This window comes from Oncorhynchus kisutch, linkage group LG2, assembly GCF_002021735.2.
Source record: "Oncorhynchus kisutch isolate 150728-3 linkage group LG2, Okis_V2, whole genome shotgun sequence".
Taxonomy (NCBI): Eukaryota; Metazoa; Chordata; class Actinopteri; order Salmoniformes; family Salmonidae; genus Oncorhynchus; species Oncorhynchus kisutch.
The window spans coordinates 54,220,489-54,239,104 of record NC_034175.2 but is presented as its reverse complement, the minus strand read 5'-3'; the positions used below and the strand labels follow the sequence as shown (position 1 = coordinate 54,239,104).

Genomic DNA, 18,616 nt, shown 5'->3' with positions numbered 1-18,616 from the left:
ACACCACACACTGAATAAGGGCAATGCAGTTTGGTTAGGAGCAATCACTGTGTTAGATCTCAAATCATATTCATCTCTGATTGAGTCAGGGACAGATTAGACTGGAGGAGATTAGCCCATAGGTTATACCTGTCTGGAGCTTGGCATACTGGTGTGTGTGCTTGGCCCGGGGTGAGATGGAGGAGGAGGCCCAGCCTCCAGTGGCAGAGAGGGTTCTTTGTGTGTGTGTGTGTGTGTGTGTGTGTGTGTGTGTGTGTGTGTGTGTGTGTGTGTGTGTGTGTGTGTGTGTGTGTGTGTGTGTGTGTGTGTGTGTGTGTGTGTGTGTGTGTGTGTGTGTGTGCGTGCGTGCGTGCGTGCGTGCGTGCGTGCGTGCGTGCGTGCGTGCGTGCGTGCGTGCGTGCGTGCGTGCGTGCGTGCGTGCGTGCGTGTAGGGCGATATTATATGCGTGCTGTAATGAAAGCTCTCCGGGGGATCGGTGGAGCTGCTTAGCCGGCTTTGTGGACTCCATTCAATCATAAATGGATGAGTCCCAAATGGAAACCTATTCCCTTTATAGTGCACTACTTTTGAACAGGGCCCATAGAGTAGTGCTCCATATAAGGAATATGTTGGCATTTGGGACGCAATAAGACATGGCATGCTGCAGCACAGGCAGGGATTTAGGAGCACTGCACTGTCGCACCAGGGAGAGATGAGAAAGGGATGAACAGGTGTAGAGAGGAGAGAGGGAGAGAGGAAGAGAGGAGAGAGGAAGCGAGGAGAGAGGGAGCAAAATAAGAGAAAACAACTTTTAATACTTTTGTTTTCTGCTACTGTCTTTGTTTCATTTCACACACTAATGATTAGATCAGTTGGCATTATCACACTACTAGCTGATGTAGGGCGATATGAGATTAGAGGTAGGTATTCAATGGGATATAGAGGGTTGCGACTCAAATGGCACCCTATTCATTATGTAGTGCACTACTTTTGACCAGGACCCATAGTAGTGCACTATATAGGGGAAAGGATGCCATTTGGAACACACATTGGCGAGACATATGAAAGGAAACGTATTTCTATTTGATGTCAAGCCTGATAAGGGTTAAATAAACCATGATCATTTGCTGAGCACAGTTCAAGAGATCTGAAGAGATTTATGTAATGTCAAATTGAGCATTCAAACCTTCTTTCATGAGAACGGTGTGAGTCGATCATGACGGCTATAACCCTTTAAGTTTATTTACATTCCACTGTGGCCATCATCCTTCATATCAGGTCAAATCCATACACTTTGTCAGTGGGGCGAGCGTGGGAAAGGAGACCGGCATTGACGGATGGTTTCGATCACACTCTATTCCCATTTTAAGGCAAATGATTTGACTCTGCCCAGGGCAGGAGGCTCACAAAATGCAGATTTAGCTGGCTGGAGTACAGTATTGGATCTCCAATGATAATGCCATAAAATGTCATATTGTGTGAGGATATGCTAATGGTGAGAGAATCAGGCTTGTGGCAGAGTGGCTATAGTCTGGTGGACAGACACCCAGGTTCTGCTCCAATACCTTCAAAATCTATCCCTCCTTCCCTTATTGTAATTTAGAGAGATATTCTGTTGGCTGCAGTCTAATTTACTCTCTACCCCTCCCTCTCGGCTCCCCTGCCATGTATGTACGTCTGAAGGGTCTGTATAGGCATAGGCAGTGTTGTGGTGGTGCTCCCAACTTACAAATATGGAAACATTGAATAGTTGGGGCCAAGGGTGACTATTGGGAGCAATATTTGGGGCCAAGGGTGACCATTGGGAGCAATATTTGGGACCAGTTCTGACTCCCAGGAGGCTAATAGATGATGAAGATGATGCTTGGTCATGATTACTGTAAGAGGCACTCCCAACGAGATGGGCTTATATGCAAAGCAAAGAGCTGACATTTGAATGCCAGACGGATGGTTTCCTGTCGAGTTGTAGCAGAAGTTAAGAGTCACACACAGGCATGCACAGAAATAACCACGCCCGTGCATACCAGAAGACACACCAAAGTCATGACACCAACAAATTAAAAGTACAGAACACGTCATTTAAATATTGTATTGATCTTTATTCATATTAAATTAAAAATATATTTTTGACAGATTCATGTAACAAAACTGCGGGAAAAGTATTTAAATGTTATAGCCTTGGGAATGGTAAAACGTTCAGTTGGAAGCAGCGCTGAAGTAGATTCAGACAATAACATCCTGTAAAGCAAAGGGATGGAAAGAGAGTAGAGCTCTCCTCCATGGAACCTCAGCCAAACATCAGAGGCTCTGCTGCTACAGCTCTGTCTGATGCCTGACCCAAGACTAGGACCAGGACCAGGACCAGGAACAGGTCTAGGAGCAACTCCAGGACTAGGACCAGGACCAAGACTAGGACCAGGAACAGGAACAGGTCTAGGAGCAACTCCAGTACTAGGACCAGGACCAAGACTAGGACCAGGAACAGGTCTAGGACCAGCTCCAGGACTAGGACCACGAACAGGTCTAGGACCAGCTCCAGGACTAGGACCAGGACTAGGAACAGGTCTAGGACCAGCTCCAGGACTAGGACCAGGGCTAGGGCCAGGAACAGGTCTAGGACCAGCTCCAGGACTAAGACCAGGACTAGGACCAGGACTAGGGCCAGGAACAGGTCTAGGACCAGCTCCAGGACTAAGACCAGGACCAGGACTAGGGCCAGGAACAGGACTAGGGCCAGGACTAGGACCAGGACTAGGGCCAGGACTAGGGCCAGGAACAGGGCCAGGACTAGGGCCATGATGAAGACCAGGACCAGGACTTGGACCAGGGCCAGGAACAGGACTAGGGCCAGGAACAGGTCTAGGACCAGCTCCAGGACTAAGACCAGGACCAGGACTAGTACTAGGACCAGGACTAAGACCAGGACCAGGACTAGGACCAGGACTAAGACCAGTACTTGGACCAGGACTAGGGCCAGGAACAGGTCTAGGACCAGGACCAGACATTCTAGACTACAGTCAGATAAATCCCAATCAACCAATCAATGAAATCATGAAGAACCAATTCAATAAACCAAACCAATATCCATAGACCAACAGACTAATACGTCAATTTAAATGTAGAATATAATCCAGGCAAAAAGCTATTTGGTTTACCCAATTCCACCATCAGAGAGCAGGGGTCACGGGTCTGACTGGAGATACGAGGGATACCAGTCAATCTAGCATCATGTGGCTGCCCAAGAAGAGCAAAGGCTATATGTGTTTGTTAAATTGTGTCTGTGGGTACAGTATGTACGCATTATCCAAGGCCCATAGTGCTTCCTCAGACCACAGATAGGAATGAAATACATATTGATTATGAATACCGGTTAAATTGATACGAAATGATGGTGAGAGAGAGATATACAGTAGATGCAGGATAGAGAAGTATTCATCAGTAATGCAACAGAGTCTCAATCTCTCTAATGGGTGGGTGGTTTCTGTACAAAATCAAAAAATGGCTATAGGGGGTGGAGAGGAGACTGCAATATACACCCAAAATAAGGAAAAGGCACCTCTACCCTGTGAGCAAGAGGTTTTTAACCACAAAGTCCACCAAGTTGTTCTAAATACAGCTACGAGGGAAACAGCGGGGACTAGAAAAACTGCAAGCTTTTTAAAATCAGAATTCACTGGTTAAAGTACATATATATATATACAGAAATAAAAACCAAGAAGAAAACTGATCACACACAATAATATTCAACAAAAAGCAGTAATATGACAGAATTAAAAGAGAAACCAAAAACATCATGGCAGCCCAAAAAGTATTGTTTCCCTCTATTTACAGATGCACCTGGCCAATACTTCCACTATCTATAAAAATACTATTCACATTTTATCGGTTGAAGAGCGGTATTAAAATGATCAAGAACAGCCATTCAGTATAATGCCTGTGTGTCATAAAAAGAAATTCCCTCCCATATATTAGTTACCAGCAAATCAACATGTATTGTAAACTGTGCTTACTCTACAACTACTGTCTTTTCCTGTCATTTTAAAGGAAGGAATACGCAATAGTACCACTGTAAAATGAGCTGTGTTACAAAAGTAGTGTTTTTTGTGTGTTATAGTATATGATGAATTGTATGAATATTGTGTTAGTTAACTAGTATGTATCAATAAGTGAAGTTCTGAGATGCACTGAGTGCAGCCTCTCATACAGTATTTAGTTGTACATGTAGGGATTTAAATCCTATCTATGTGCAAAGGAATACTTCAGCCCATGGGGAAACAGGCAAGGCTTATTGGAACAAACTGTACATATTAATACCATTATAATTACAAAACTGTCCTTTAGAAATGAATTTCGCACTGTAAGAAATGACAGGTTGTAGATCCAGGAGGGAGTAACATTGAGATACAACAGTGTGAAAGAGGCCTTCACCGAAATGTCTGTGCCCTTTCTCATAGCAACAGAGTCAAAGAAACAACAATCTATTGCCATTATGAACCCCCCATTGAGATACACTAAGAAACATCACCATTAACACAATTTACAATACTCTTAAAGATGTCATGGTTACATCCATTTGGACTATTATACCCCAAAACCGTAAATACAGTAGTAGCTGAATCAAATAAATGTGACCGTTTCAACATTGCTGATTAAAATGAGTGTGCACAATCAGTGTTGAGGTGAAACAGAGGGAATATTTGTGCTCCTTTTGTACCTAGAGGATTTAGCTAAAACAACCCGAAGACATCATTCATTCAAGTGTTATGATTCTACGACTCTCACTACTGAAACTCCTCGCCGGTCGCTTCTTTAAAATCATTTTGGTCGTGTTCAAGTTGCTCCTCATTAACTGCTTCATGGTAGTCCGTTTGTAAATACACACCACTCAACGTCAACAGTGCTTGCTACATACATTTCTTTAGTCATCTTTTTGAGATAAAGTAAACTCCAGTCTCTTCCTCTGCTTCCAGCACTGCATCCAAACGCTGCTTCTCAGACAACCTATTGTAACACTGATGTATTGATCTCCTAACATCTGTGGAATGCTAATATCTCTGCCTTTTACCCTGCTTAGGATGGAAACTATTGCCCTGTCCGCCAGTGTTTATCTCCGCCATGTTGCTTGGAGATGTTGGGTGATATGATTTCCCCACAGAACAGAACAGCAGAACAGAGCAGCTTTAGAGGACAAGGAGAGCTATCAGCACACTGCTAGGTAAAAGACCCTTGTGATGGGTTTCAAATAAGGGTTTACCTTAAGGGATTGTTTCTCATTAGCTTCAGTATTTAATACACAGGGCACTGGTGTTGTATTCTCCTGTAGACTGGCTTTAATTGACCAGTAAGGTCCATCACGAGTCCTCTTAACATCACTCTCATAGGCTGTCATTGCACCAACACCAATATCCCCATGTTCATAGTCTGGGATAAAACGTGCCCAGATAAACTCCCCAGATAAAGCATAGATTCCACTCTACTGTTATACACTTATTTTACACAAGGACAATATATACAGTTATAGTAAATGTTAGCTCTCAAACGAATCATCTTAAATCAGAGGACAAATTACATTTTAACCTCCAAAATGAGAAGGAACAAAGAAGCAGTACCTTGGTATCTGACACCGCCACAGTGTTTATGTCCATGTAACACATTAACGTCCTGTCAGAGAGCTAGGTCTACAGGACCGGTTGAGTCAGTAGACACTAGTGATCACACACACAGTGTTAACCTCAGGTAGAGTTGCCGAAGAGAAACCTTAGCCATCTAAACAGGCCTAATATCCTCACATGGTTCTTCCACTGTAGCTTAGTTCACAAGGACTATAAACTCTGTAGTGATTCTACCACTGTAGGTTTGTAGACAGGGACTAGACTCTGTAGTGATTCATCCACTGTAGGTTTGTAGACAGGGACTAGACTCTGTAGTGATTCTACCACTGTAGGTTTGTAGACAGGGACTAGACTCTGTAGTGATTCTACCACTGTAGGTTTGTAGACAGGGACTAGACTCTGTAGTGATTCTACCACTGTAGGTTTGTAGACAGGGACTAGACTCTGTAGTGATTCTTCCACTGTAGGTTTGTAGACAGGGACTAGACTCTGTAGTGATTCTACCACTGTAGGTTTGTAGACAGGGACTAGACTCTGTAATGATTCTACCACTGTAGGTTTGTAGACAGGGACTAGACTCTGTAGTGATTCTACCACTGTAGGTTTGTAGACAGGGACTAGACTCTGTAATGATTCTACCACTGTAGGTTTGTAGACAGGGACTAGACTCTGTAGTGATTCTACCACTGTAGGCTTGTAGACAGGGACTAGACTCTGTAATGATTCTACCACTGTAGGTTTGTAGACAGGGACTAGACTCTGTAGTGATTCTACCACTGTAGGTTTGTAGACAGGGACTAGACTCTTTAGCGATGCTACCAAAGTAGCTTTGTCTACAAGGACCACTCATGATTCTACCAATTAGATGGATCTTAATTGGCATGTCATTCTTTTTCATAAAGGAGGAGAACTGGAGATAAACACATCATCCAGGAAACATCTGTGTTTGGCTAAACTAAACTAAATTTAACACAATGCCTCTCCAAAAACTCCCGGACATTTCATTCTATTTTCATTGGAGTGGACAGCCTTCTAGTTCTCCTGTCAGTGCTTCTAGACCGTTACTACTATCCTTGTTCTCTTCTTCCACCACTACCATCATTTACTTCTGCTAGTCTTCATTAAAGTGCTGCATCTCTGGATCGTACAAACTGAAGCCACAATGAGAAAAATAACAGTGAAATGGGGTAGGTTGCCTGCCTTTTCTATAGTTGCGATGCAACAGATAATACATAATTCCATTTAAATGTATTGAGAACCTGATGTTCCTCTGTCTGGGGAAACAATGGAGAGGTTTGTCTGTGCCAAAATGGTTAATAAGTCCTATCAAAACTCAAAAAGGCCCAAATCTAAATATTTATTTTGTCTAGACAGTATTTCCCCTCTACTAGCAGCGAAAACAAAAATCATCTGGCAGTATTCTGTGGAACACATGGACCTGGCCTTCCATAGATATGTCGTCTGTCTACCTGTACTGTCATTATTGTCAAACATGAATAGAAAAGTGTTCAATGTCCTTGATCTGCTGTAGCTCCTGCATTTTCTTAATGAAAATGTCATTGTGGAGGAAGGAAATCTCTCCAAATGTTTTGGCACAGTTTCATTTCCCATCTTGATTGCAAATTGTTGGAGAGGGATTCCCCTGTATTGTACATAGAAGGGGGAGAGACATTTTGGGGTGGATGCCCCTGTACTGTACGTAGAAGGGGGAGAGACATTTTGGGGTGGATGCCCCTGTACTGTACGTAGAAGGGGGAGAGACATTTGGGGTGGATGCCCCTGTACTGTACGTAGAAGGGGGAGAGACATTTTGGGGTGGATGCCCCTGTACTGTACGTAGAAGGGGGAGAGACATTTTGGGGTGGATGCCCCTGTACTGTACGTAGAAGGGGGAGAGACATTTTGGGGTGGATGCCCCTGTACTGTATGTAGAAGGGGGAGAGACATTTTGGGGTGGATGCCCCTGTACTGTACGTAGAAGGGGGAGAGACATTTTGGGGTGGATGCCCCTGTACTGTATGTAGAAGGGGGAGAGACATTTTGGGGTGGATGCCCCTGTACTGTACGTAGAAGGGGGAGAGACATTTTGGGGTGGAGCAAAAGTCTTAGTTTTAGGGACCAGTTTGATGTTGTTCTAGTTGAAATACTATTCTTCATGGCATGACATAATATAATTAGAGTATTTCAACTGTCCAAATCTGATGCCATCCATCCCCAATTTACCCCCAAAATGAATATATTATTCCACAGAACATATCCACCAATAATGAGTCTGCTTGGCGTGTACTAGGTTTATTTCCTGTGTATTTCCATGTGTCCATGTGTTCACTCCTCACTGGCCATGGCCGACCCAAGACCAGATCTGGTTCTCATGCTTGTCCTCTCCAGCTTGACCAGAACTCTCAATGACTCTCCTCCATGGTTGTGTCTACCACATTAGGGCTTAGTTATCCTCCTTTATTCCCAGGACCAGACCCAAGTTTTTAGGCCTCTCTTATCCCAGACAGACTGGTGTCTGCTGCCCGCCACCTATCCAGGCCCCAGAATTCTCCAGTCCTCCACACACGTGGGTCACGTTCACACTGTAACAAAACATTTTGCAATGTCCAGGTAGTCCCTCCCTGTTTCAGTCTGTTGTCTTCCATTTGGTGCCTAATGAACATGACCCTGCCATCTATTTCTCCTCCAACTGTCTATCTATCCAGTCCAGTTCAAACTTCAGTCCCCATCACCTCATCAGTCCTGCCTCCTGAGGTCTTTGTAACCAGCTCTGATAGGGGAACGAACAGACAGACAGGGTTTATCAGTTAAAAAATACTGCAACACACAGCAGTTTCCGATCTATATTCTATGACAGCATCGATCCAGATCCAGATTTGTCTGCCTCAGAAGTCATGTGGGTTAGACGTTATAACAGCATGGCTGGGTGGTTGAGATCCTCTCCTTACTGATAAGCCCATTCCCTCGTAAATCCTGGGCTGTGGCACTTTCTGCCTGATGTATTTCAGTGTGTTCAACGTAGGCCATTCCAGCTTTACATACAGTATAACACTGCCATTTACTTGCTGTGACTTTGTCTTCTCATGCCGCTGCACTGCCTTGGCTGGTGCTATCTCCACTGCTTTAGAACCCAAGGTCAACGGATCTCCTGGTCCAGAACGGAATGCACACGACGCTAACACTATCTCTGTGTGTGTGTGTCTGTGTTTGTGTGTGTGACTATATCATACATGTACAGGGTTATTGATGTGTCAAGGTTGGGAGCACATCCTCCTTCTTTGCGAGATACAAATGAACATGTTATAGAGGATATGAGCTGTGCTGTACAATCCATGATTGAATTGCATTATGTATTCAGAGGGGTTTAAACCATGTCAACCAGCCAGTCAGTCCAGTCAGCCAGCCAGCCAGTCAGTCCAGTCAGCGGACATGAATTCATCCTCCACATTATGAGACAGATGAATGGCGTGGCTGGGGCTTGGCAGACAGTGATGGAACAGCAGTGTATACACAGATGTATACATTTCCTCTTATATGAACCTGCTGTCCTGCCCACCAACAGCCCTCATGACATTACTGTACGTGTTGTTGGTGGATTGCTACAAATGAAACCTGTTGGAACATGTGGTGCTCCAAGTGTAGTGTTGTGTATAAACGGGGAATTACTGGTTGGTTCTTACTAATAAAATAGTGTAGGTAAGATAATAAGCAAACAATAGTCTTGTAGAGGGTTTTTCTGGGGGGAGGGTGTCTGTAGTCATTACATGTCACTGTTCCTTTAGCATTCTGTTGTTGTTATAGTTGTTGGTGAAGCTGGAGTCTAAAGGAGTATAAAGTCAGAGTCAGGAAGAGGACAAAGTCACATGAGAGAGAGGTCCACCGCTTCCCAGGAGTGGGTGGCGCCTGTTTGTGTGATCGACACTGAAGAGGCGGAGCTGAGGGAGAGTAGTGGGTGTGGTAGAGGAGTAGTTAAGGTTGGCTAAGAGGGGCTGAGTGGAAGGGGAGGCTAGCAATGTGCACATTAGTCCTGGGTTCAGCAGTATGTATATTACTATAATGTTACTGTAATCCAGTATAAATCAGATAGATACAGACAGAGAGGTGCTCATCAGTCCTGGGTTCATGGGTGGTAGGAGGCTCTCAGCATTTTGTATATTACAATAATATTACTGTGATATTTCTGTGTAAATTTACTGTAATCAGACAGACAGATATAGATGTGTCAGTCCAGTGCTGGTGGAGGGAACCAAGGTTGATGCATTGATACGTAAATACTGCGTGACTGAGTGTGAGAGGGACTGTCCACTCCTCCTCCTTCCCATCTTCACTTCTCTCTCCTCCTCCCTCCCTCTCACACTCAGTCCTCTCTCCTCCTCCCTCCCTCTCACACTCAGTCCTCTCTCCTCCTCCCTCCCTCTCACACTCAGTCCTCTCTCCTCCTCCCTCCCTCTCACATTCAGTCCTCTCTCCTCCTCCCTCTCACACACAGTCCTCTCTCCTCCTCCCTCTCACACTCAGTCCTCTCTCCTCCTCCCTCTCACACTCAGTCCTCTCTCCTCCTCCCTCCCTCTCACACTCAGTCCTCTCTCCTCCTCCCTCTCACACTCAGTCCTCTCTCCTCCTCCCTCCCTCTTCCTCCCTCTCACACTCAGTCCTCTCTCCTCCTCCCTCCCTCTTCCTCCCTCTCACACTCAGTCCTCTCTCCTCCTCCCATTCTCCCACGATCTTGCCCTTCTTCCTCCGTACATCCTCCTCACTCCTCCCCTTGTCTTCCTCCTCTTCTCACCCAGTCCTCCTCACTACTCCACGTTACACCACAGTGTTCCTCTGTCTGTAGGGCGGGGGCGGTAGCACGGTCCCGGGTTTCAGGGCGAACTCCGTCAGGTACTCCTGGTTCTCGGCCACAGCGGGCCGGATACGTCCGTTCTGCCTGTAGAAGAAGCGCGTGCTGCAGTCCTGCAGGTACTCGGGGTTGTGCAGGGTGGCTTTGGGAGGGAGGCTATGCTGCCAGTACTCTGGATTGTCAAATGTCTTGTTCTTGTCTTGTCTGGTCTTCTTGTCCACCATGATGGTGCCTGTGAGACCGGGGTGGAGGGTGTACCCGGGGTGGGAAGGGTGACCTGGGTGCAGGATGTGCCCTGGGTGAGGGCCGGCTGCGCCGAGCCCCGGAGGTGCGGAGACAGCGTGGGCGTTGGCTGCCTGGACGCTGTGGGAGGGGTTCCCTGCCTGGGTGGTGCCTGATTGGCCAGCAGTGACGCCAGTGGTGCCTGGTTGGCTGGTAAGGGTGGCGAGGATAGGGTTGTGTCCCCCAGGGACTCCGTTCTTTTTCAGGGTATAATCGGTGTAGTCTCCCTCTCCTGGCCCTGGTCCTCCGGGGTTGTGGAAGGTGTTGAGGTAGAGGGGCTCGTTGACGTATTCGTCATCCACTCTGGGGCCGGAGCCGGCCTGCTGGGGACATATGGGGGCCACCTGTCAAGTCAAAGTTTAGTTAAAGTGCATTCAAATAGCTAGATAGTCCATGTTATTACTATCTTAAAACACTTCTATGTGTTTGGGTAGTAGATATCATAAAACAACGACTTAGTCTTGTTAGGAATAACATGAGGTCACTACACTCAACACATCAAAGTAGAAAAAAAGGGGGGCAATGTCGACAACAGTAGAAAACTGTATACAAATTTAGGTGCAAATAGTCCATAAGTAATAGTCCAAATAGTCATAAAAAAGTCCACCTGGTAGGGGTTACAGCTGTCCAGGGTCAGGGTGTCTCCGTTCCTCCGGCGCGTCACGAACGGGTTCTCCTCCACAGGGTTGAGATAGTCTGTTAGAGAGGGGGAAAGAACGAGAGACAGAGGGGAAGGAGAGAAAGAAAGAAAGAAAGTAAGAGAGAAAGAAAAAGAAAGTAAGAGAGAGAGGTTAGAGGCTTTCAGGATGAACAGAAGGTTTGGTATATTTTGATCTCTTCCCTAGTCTGCCCTCAGCCTCTGACATGCCTCTATGTGTGCGAATGTGTGTGTGTGTACGATAGTGTATGTGTGCATGTACATATGTGCGTGTGTGATGTGTTGTGCTCTAGGCCTTCGTCTTTACAGCTCTCTGGATCAAAGGGTGAGGAAGAGGAGGAGATGATGAAACCTGGTTCTGACATCACTAGCTACACTACAGAACAGTACACCCCCCTGGTAACAGATGAGGCAAAGGATCATTTCAAAGGATCAGAAGAGGAGTCTTTCACCTATTTTCGCTTTTCTGAACTTTTATCTTCCTTCTAACTGGAACAGTTAATGCAAAGTTTCCGAACCAGAAGTTCAAAAATACAACAAAAACCAAAGTGTGTTGCTATGGACAAGACATCATAAACAGTTAAGAAGTGCTTCCTGTTGTACATGACATTACCTGAGGAAAACACTGAATAGTGAAGATATGTTGTACCTGAGGAGGCCTTCTCCCTCATGGCGGTCAGGTATCCATCCTGGTCTGTGTCTCCTCTAGCTCCTCTCTCCCCCAGCATGATGGTGGGGTCTGCACTGTAGCGCTGTCCACTGCTGTCCTCCCCTGGACCTGAGGCTAAATAACAATAATGCAATTCATTTCTATAGCGCTTTTCATTACAGAGGAATCTCAACGCAACGATCTGCGTAGGCAAAATAACAAACAAACAAGACAAAATATATGGAAGAATCAAGGAAGTTAAAATAACTGCTAAAAGAGGTGTCACCTGGGGCTCCGCCTTGTCCTGGAGGTCCCGCGGGCCGGGGTGAGGCCTGCTTCCTCAGGGTGCCGTTACAGCGCTGGTCCTCGAAACGTTTATCCTCTTGGCCGCTGCCGCCTTGCCCCCCTACAGACGGGTCCCCTGGGGGCCTGCACCCTGGGACTGCAGACAGGGACAGCACCCGTGGGATGGTCCCCATGGTACCCAACATGTCTTCCATGCCAAAACTAGGGTCTTGGTACAAAAACTGGTTCTGTAGAGAGAGACACAAGAAGAGAGAGAGGAGACAGAAGAGAGAGGTTTTCATATACAGTATACACACACCACTGTGGTATAGGTAACGCCTGTTACACAAACTGGTTCTGTAGAGAGAGACACAAGAAGAGAGAGAGGAGACAGAAGAGAGAGGTTTTCATATACAGTATACACACACCACTGTGGTATAGGTAACGCCTGTTACACAAACTGGTTCTGTAGAGAGAGACACAAGAAGAGATCGAGGAGACAGAAGAGAGAGGTTTTCATATACAGTATACACACACCGTTGTGGTATAGGTAATGCCTGGTACACAAACTGGTTCTGTAGAGAGAGACACACAGGGACAAATACGTTTAATACAGACTCCTGTGTGTTGGTACTTGGTTTAAGGGAGTGTTCAAGAGTATTCGTTCAAGGAAGAAGAGAGTCCCCTCTGTGAACTTTCTCGTCCCTCCTCTTCCCTCCTCCCCCATTCTCTCTCCTACCCTCTCTTCCTGCAATCTATCCCCATCCTTCCCCCTCCTGTGGGTGAGTGGTCTCTACCCTCCATCACCCTCCTTATCTCTCAGTCTCAGCGGTGGTCTGCATGTGTGTAGTCAGCACTCACTGAGGAAAACAGACTCTCTCTCACGCTGTGTACCCTCAACCCTATAGCTACTTTCTCACAAACACTTCTCCTCTCTGTAGCCTACCTGCCACTTATGAAGCATAGTACAAATAAATGAGGTGATTAGTTCAAAAAGACACATGAACATAGAACATATGTGTAAATATATTTTTAACTATATTTTACAGAGCTGTCAATCACAATTTGAAATGTTCCCAAGCCACAGCCCCAGCCAAGCCTCCAACTGACAGAGCAGCCCTTACAATTTTGAGAAGGAAAAGAGTAGCTGTCACCACCAAAAAGCTTTCTCGTGGATAATGGCATTTTCTTTGATTATACATTCATAACATTGGTTTAAAATATGTTTTTAACCTGGTGGGTGACAGAGGAAGATCATTTATTCAACTGCAAGCAAGAGATTTCATCAAGATTACTAACATAGCTAGCTAGCTACCATTAGCTTGCCACCAATGTGCAGTGTGACTCACCAAGGTAAAAATTGTTTTGAAAATTAAAGTTGAGTAGAGTTCAGTGGAGTTAATGTCATGTATGTATTAGATATACAATACTTTAATTGCCAAAGCTATTGTTAAATGTTCTTGGCTAGCCAAGCAATGTGTTGCTTGCTTGCTAATTTAGCAAGCTTTAGTGACCCGGGTGTCTCTGATAGAATTGGGAGCCTCAGCTGTCTATGGACAGACACCTGCCAATGTAAGTAGTATTTTGTATCACTTAGCTAGTTAGTCCTCAATGAAGTTAAAATGTGTTCATGAACATTAAACCATTTATTTATTCTTCATCTTGTGTGGAATTGTTTCACTGACTTTCTGTCTCTGCATTATCTATCTACAGGTGAGTCTGCAATGGACCCTGGAGGTGAAGGAATCTGCATTGTAAGTATCAATCTGATGTTCATGAACATTAACCCCTAATTCTTCATCTTGTGTGGAATGTTTTCACTGACTCTGTTTCTGCATTATACACAGGTTAACTGTCAACTTGTGAGTCTGAAAATGGACACTGCAGGTGAAGGAAGCTGCATTGTAAGTATAACTTTGATATCCCAAGGGAAAATACATATGTTAAGTGCACATACATTGTAGGTCATTTGCACATTATATTTTGTGTTTCAGATGCGACCTTCCAGTGACTCCCATGCCACAATTCAACAATGGACCAAGTTATTTGAGCAAAAAAAACAAGATTAATGAAAGCACTCTTTAAGTTGTCAGTTATGAGTCATTCATTCAAACTTTTCAAAATATACCACAGCATTCTATTATGATTTTGTGCTGAACTTTGTCAGGTCAAAAGCAACATTTTCCATTCATTAAAATACATGCCAACATATATCAACATTTTATGAAATATATTTTGTAATATATTTTACTAGCTACCACAGCATGCTGTCAAATTTGACCAAATGTAACTTTTTGATCAAGAAGTAGAGTGATGGAGTGCTGCATCAGATGACCTGTCCTCCACCATCACCCGACCTCAACCCAATTGAGATGGTTTGGCACGAGTTGGACCGCAGAGTGAAGGAAAAGCAGCCAACTTTTGCTCAGCACATGTGGGATCTCCTTCTAGACTGTTGGAAAACCATTCCAGGTGAAGCTAGTTGAGATAATGCCAAGAGTGTGCAAATCTGTCATCAAGGCAAAGGGTGGCTACTTTGAAGAATCTCAAATATATTTGTTTAACACTTTTTTGGTTACTACATGATTAAATATGTGCTATTTCATAGTGTTGATGTATTCACTACTTTCTACAATGTAGAAAATAGTAAAAATAAAGAAAAACTCTAGAATGAGTAGGTGTGTCCAAACCTTTGACTGGTACTGTACATAATTTTTTTAAATACATATATTTATATATATATATATATATATATATATACGTATGTACATATAAAACACATCAATATATATATATACAGTACATCCGGAAAGAATCTACACGCAAAAACAGGTTTTTAGAAGTTTTAACAAATGTATTAAAAATTCTAAACTGAAATATGACATTTACATAAGTATTCAGACCCTTTACTCAGTACTTTTGAAGCACTTTTGGTAGTGATTACAGCCTCAAGTCTTCTTCGGTATGACGTTACAAGCTTGGCACACATGTATTTGTGGAGTTTCTCCCATTCTTCTCTGCAGATCCTCTCAAGAGGTTGTCAAGGACATTCAGAGACGTGTCCCGAAACCCCTCCTGCATTGTCTTGGCTGTGTGCTTAGGGTCATTGTCCTTTTGGAAGGTGAACCTTCGCCCCAGTCTGAGGTCACGAGCACTCTGGAGCATGTTTTCATCAAGGATCTCTCTGTACTTTGCTCTGTTCATCTTTCCCTCAATCCTGGCTAGTTTCCGAGTCCCTGAAGCTGAAAAATATCCCCACAGCATGATGCTGCCACCACCATGCTTCACTGTAGGGATGGTGCCTGGTTTCCTCCAGATGTGATGCTTGGCATTCAGGCCAAAGATTTCAACCTTGGTTTCATCAGACCAGATACTCTTGTTTCTCATGGTCTGAGTCCTTTAGGTGCCTTTTGGCAAACTCCAAACTTGCTGTCATGTACCTTTTACTGAGGAGTGGCTTCCGTCTGGCCACTTTACCATAAAAGCCTGATTGGTGGAGTGCATGCAGAGATGGTTGTCCTTCCTTGTCCTATGGTTTCCTCCATCTCCACATAGGAACTCTGGAGCTGTTTCAGAGTGGCCATGACGTTCTTGGTCACCTCTCTGACCAAAGCCCTTCTCCCCCGATTGCTCAGTTTGGCTGGGCGGCCAGCTCTAGGAAGAGTCCTGGTGGTTCCAAACTTCTTACATTTAAGAATGATGGAAGCCACTGTGTTCTTGGGGACCTTCAATGCTGCAGATTTTTTTTTAGTACCCTTCCCCAGATCTGTGCCTCGACACAATCATGTCTCGGCGCTCGACAGAGAATTCCTTCGACCCCATGGCTTGGTTTTTGCTCTGACTTTCACTGTCAACTGTGTGACCTTATATAGACAGGCGTATGCCTTTCCAATTCATGTCCAATCAATTGTATTTACCACGGGCGGACTCCAATCAGCTTAATTTGCGAGTCTCATAGCAAAGGTCTGAATACTTAAAAAAAAAAAAAAAAAAGATTCCTCTTTGTCAGTATAGGGTATTGTGTGTAGTTTGATGAGGAACATTTAAAAATATATATATTTTAGAATAAGGCTGTAACGTAACAAAATGTGGAAAAAGGGAAGGGGTCTGAATACTTTCTGAATGCACTGTATATGGTTATCTTTACATATAAGTTCATACATGTACATATTATTTTTCTGTAAGGCTCCTCCTCCTCTCTTCCTTCTCCCATCTCCTCCTCTAATTTCCTTTCTTCCTCCTCTCACGAGAACAGACTCCAGACCTCACGCTGTGTACCCTTCAGCCTATAACTACTCCTCCTCTGACAACTCCTCACATCACCTCACCTACTCATCTTTTCTATCCCCCATATCACCACACTAAATACTGTAGCTCTTGGTTTTAAGTAGCCCTAGAGCATACAGTGGCAAGAATGAATGATGTGAACCCTTTGGAAATACCTGGATTTCTGCATAAATTGGTCATAAAATTTGATCTGATCTTCATCTAGGTCACAACAATAGACAAACAGTCTACACGAACTAACAACACAAACAATTATACGTTTCATGTCTTTATTGAACACACTGTGTAAACATTCACAGTGCAGGGTGGAAATAGTATGTGAACCCTTGCATTTAATAACTGGTTGAGCCTCCCTTGGCAGCAATAACCTTAACCAAATGTTTTCTGTAGTTGCGGATCAGACCTGCACAATGGTCAGGAGGAATTTTGGACCATTCCTCTTTACAAAATTGTTACAGTTCAGCAATATTCTAGGGATGTCTGGTGTGAACTGCTCTCTTGACATCATGCCATAGCATCTCAATCGGGTTGAGGTCAGGACTCTCGACTGGGCCACTCCAGAAGGCGTATTTTCTTCTGTTGTTGATTTACTTCTTTGTTTTGGGTCGTTGTCCTGTTGCATCATCCAACTTCTGTTGAGCTTCAATTTGTGGACAGATAGCCTAACATTCTCCTGCAAATGTCTTGATAAACTTGGGAATACATTTTCCCGTCAAGCAGCAAAGCAGCCCCAACCCATGATGCTCCCTCCACCATACTTTACAGTTGGGAAGAGGTTTTGATATTGTGTTGTGTGTTCCTTCCAAACAACTCAACTGTAGTTTTGTTTGTTTTGCTGTGGAACATGGAACAACATCCAGGTGCACTTTTGCAAACTTCAGCAATGTTTTTTTGGACAGCAGTGGCTTCTTCCGTCCTCCCATGAAGACAATTCTTGTTTAGTGTTTTACGTATCGTAGACTGGTCAACAGAGATGTTAGCATGTTCCAGAGATTTCTGTAAGTCTTTAGGTGACACTCTAGGATTCTTCTTATCCTTGGTGAGCGTTCTGCGCTGTGCTCTTGCAATGATCTTTGCAGGACGTCCACTCCTAGTGAGAGTAGCAACAATGCAGACTCTCTCCATTTACAGACAATTGGTCTTACCGTGGACTGATGAACATCAAGGCTTTTAGAGATACTTTTGTAACCCTTTCCAGCTTTATACAAGTCTATATTAAAAAAAAAAATCTTAGGTCTTCTGAGATCTCTTTTGTTCGAGGCATGGTTCACATCAGGCAATGCTTCTTGTGAATAGCCAACTCAGCATGGCAGCTCTAACCAACATCTCCAATCTCGTCTCATCGACTGGACTCCAGGTTAGCTGACTCCTGACTCCAATTAGCTTTTGGAGAAGTCATTAACCTAGGGGATCACATACTTTTTCCAACCTACACCGTGAATGTTTAAATGATGTATTCAATATAGACAATACAAATACAATAATTTGTGTGTTAATATTTTAAGCACACTATTTTTGTCTATTGTTGAGATGTAGATGAAGATCAGATCAAATTTGATGACCAATTTATGCAGAAATCCAGGTAATTCCAAAGGGTTCACATACTTTTTCTTGCCAAATCTGCCTATGTATGTACTGTATGTTGTGATAATTTACACTGCAGTTACAACCTGAGAAGGGAATTTCAGTGCCACAGATGAGTGAAACCCACATGGGAAATAAAACACAATATATTGAAACAGACATACATTAGAAGAAATGCTTTTAAGATATCATTTAATGGAGTTTATCATGAAGGGGATCCGGGATAAATGATGGAGTTCTGTGAAAAGTTCAAATAATTTCAAAATGTATAGCTCAGCGTGCCCTTTGTCTACGGTTGAATAAGACTGCTATTTAAATATCAGAGAGCACTTTGTAGCCAGGCTTCTAGGGAAAGAAGAGGTTAGGGGAAAAACTAGCATGTTGAATAGAGTAGGATAGAATAGAAAATAATAGAATAGAATACAATAGAATAAGA

General features: G+C 44.0%; 1 protein-coding gene across 2 annotated transcripts in view; it reads right to left on the bottom strand.

Annotated features, from left to right (window-relative positions):
- Window positions 1-10,294: 10,294 nt before the first annotated feature.
- Window positions 10,295-18,616, bottom strand: part of erbb4b (erb-b2 receptor tyrosine kinase 4b) — a 518,904-nt gene continuing 510,582 nt past the window's right edge. For both annotated transcript variants that reach the window (XM_031797546.1, XM_031797551.1), the window contains exons 26-29: window positions 12,311-12,557; window positions 12,025-12,159; window positions 11,325-11,413; window positions 10,295-11,061 (exon numbers count right to left, since the gene is read on the bottom strand). In XM_031797546.1, the coding sequence (XP_031653406.1) occupies window positions 10,402-11,061; window positions 11,325-11,413; window positions 12,025-12,159; window positions 12,311-12,557 (1,131 nt within the window). In that variant the 3' untranslated portion in view covers window positions 10,295-10,401. The remainder of the gene's footprint in view (window positions 11,062-11,324; window positions 11,414-12,024; window positions 12,160-12,310; window positions 12,558-18,616) is intronic.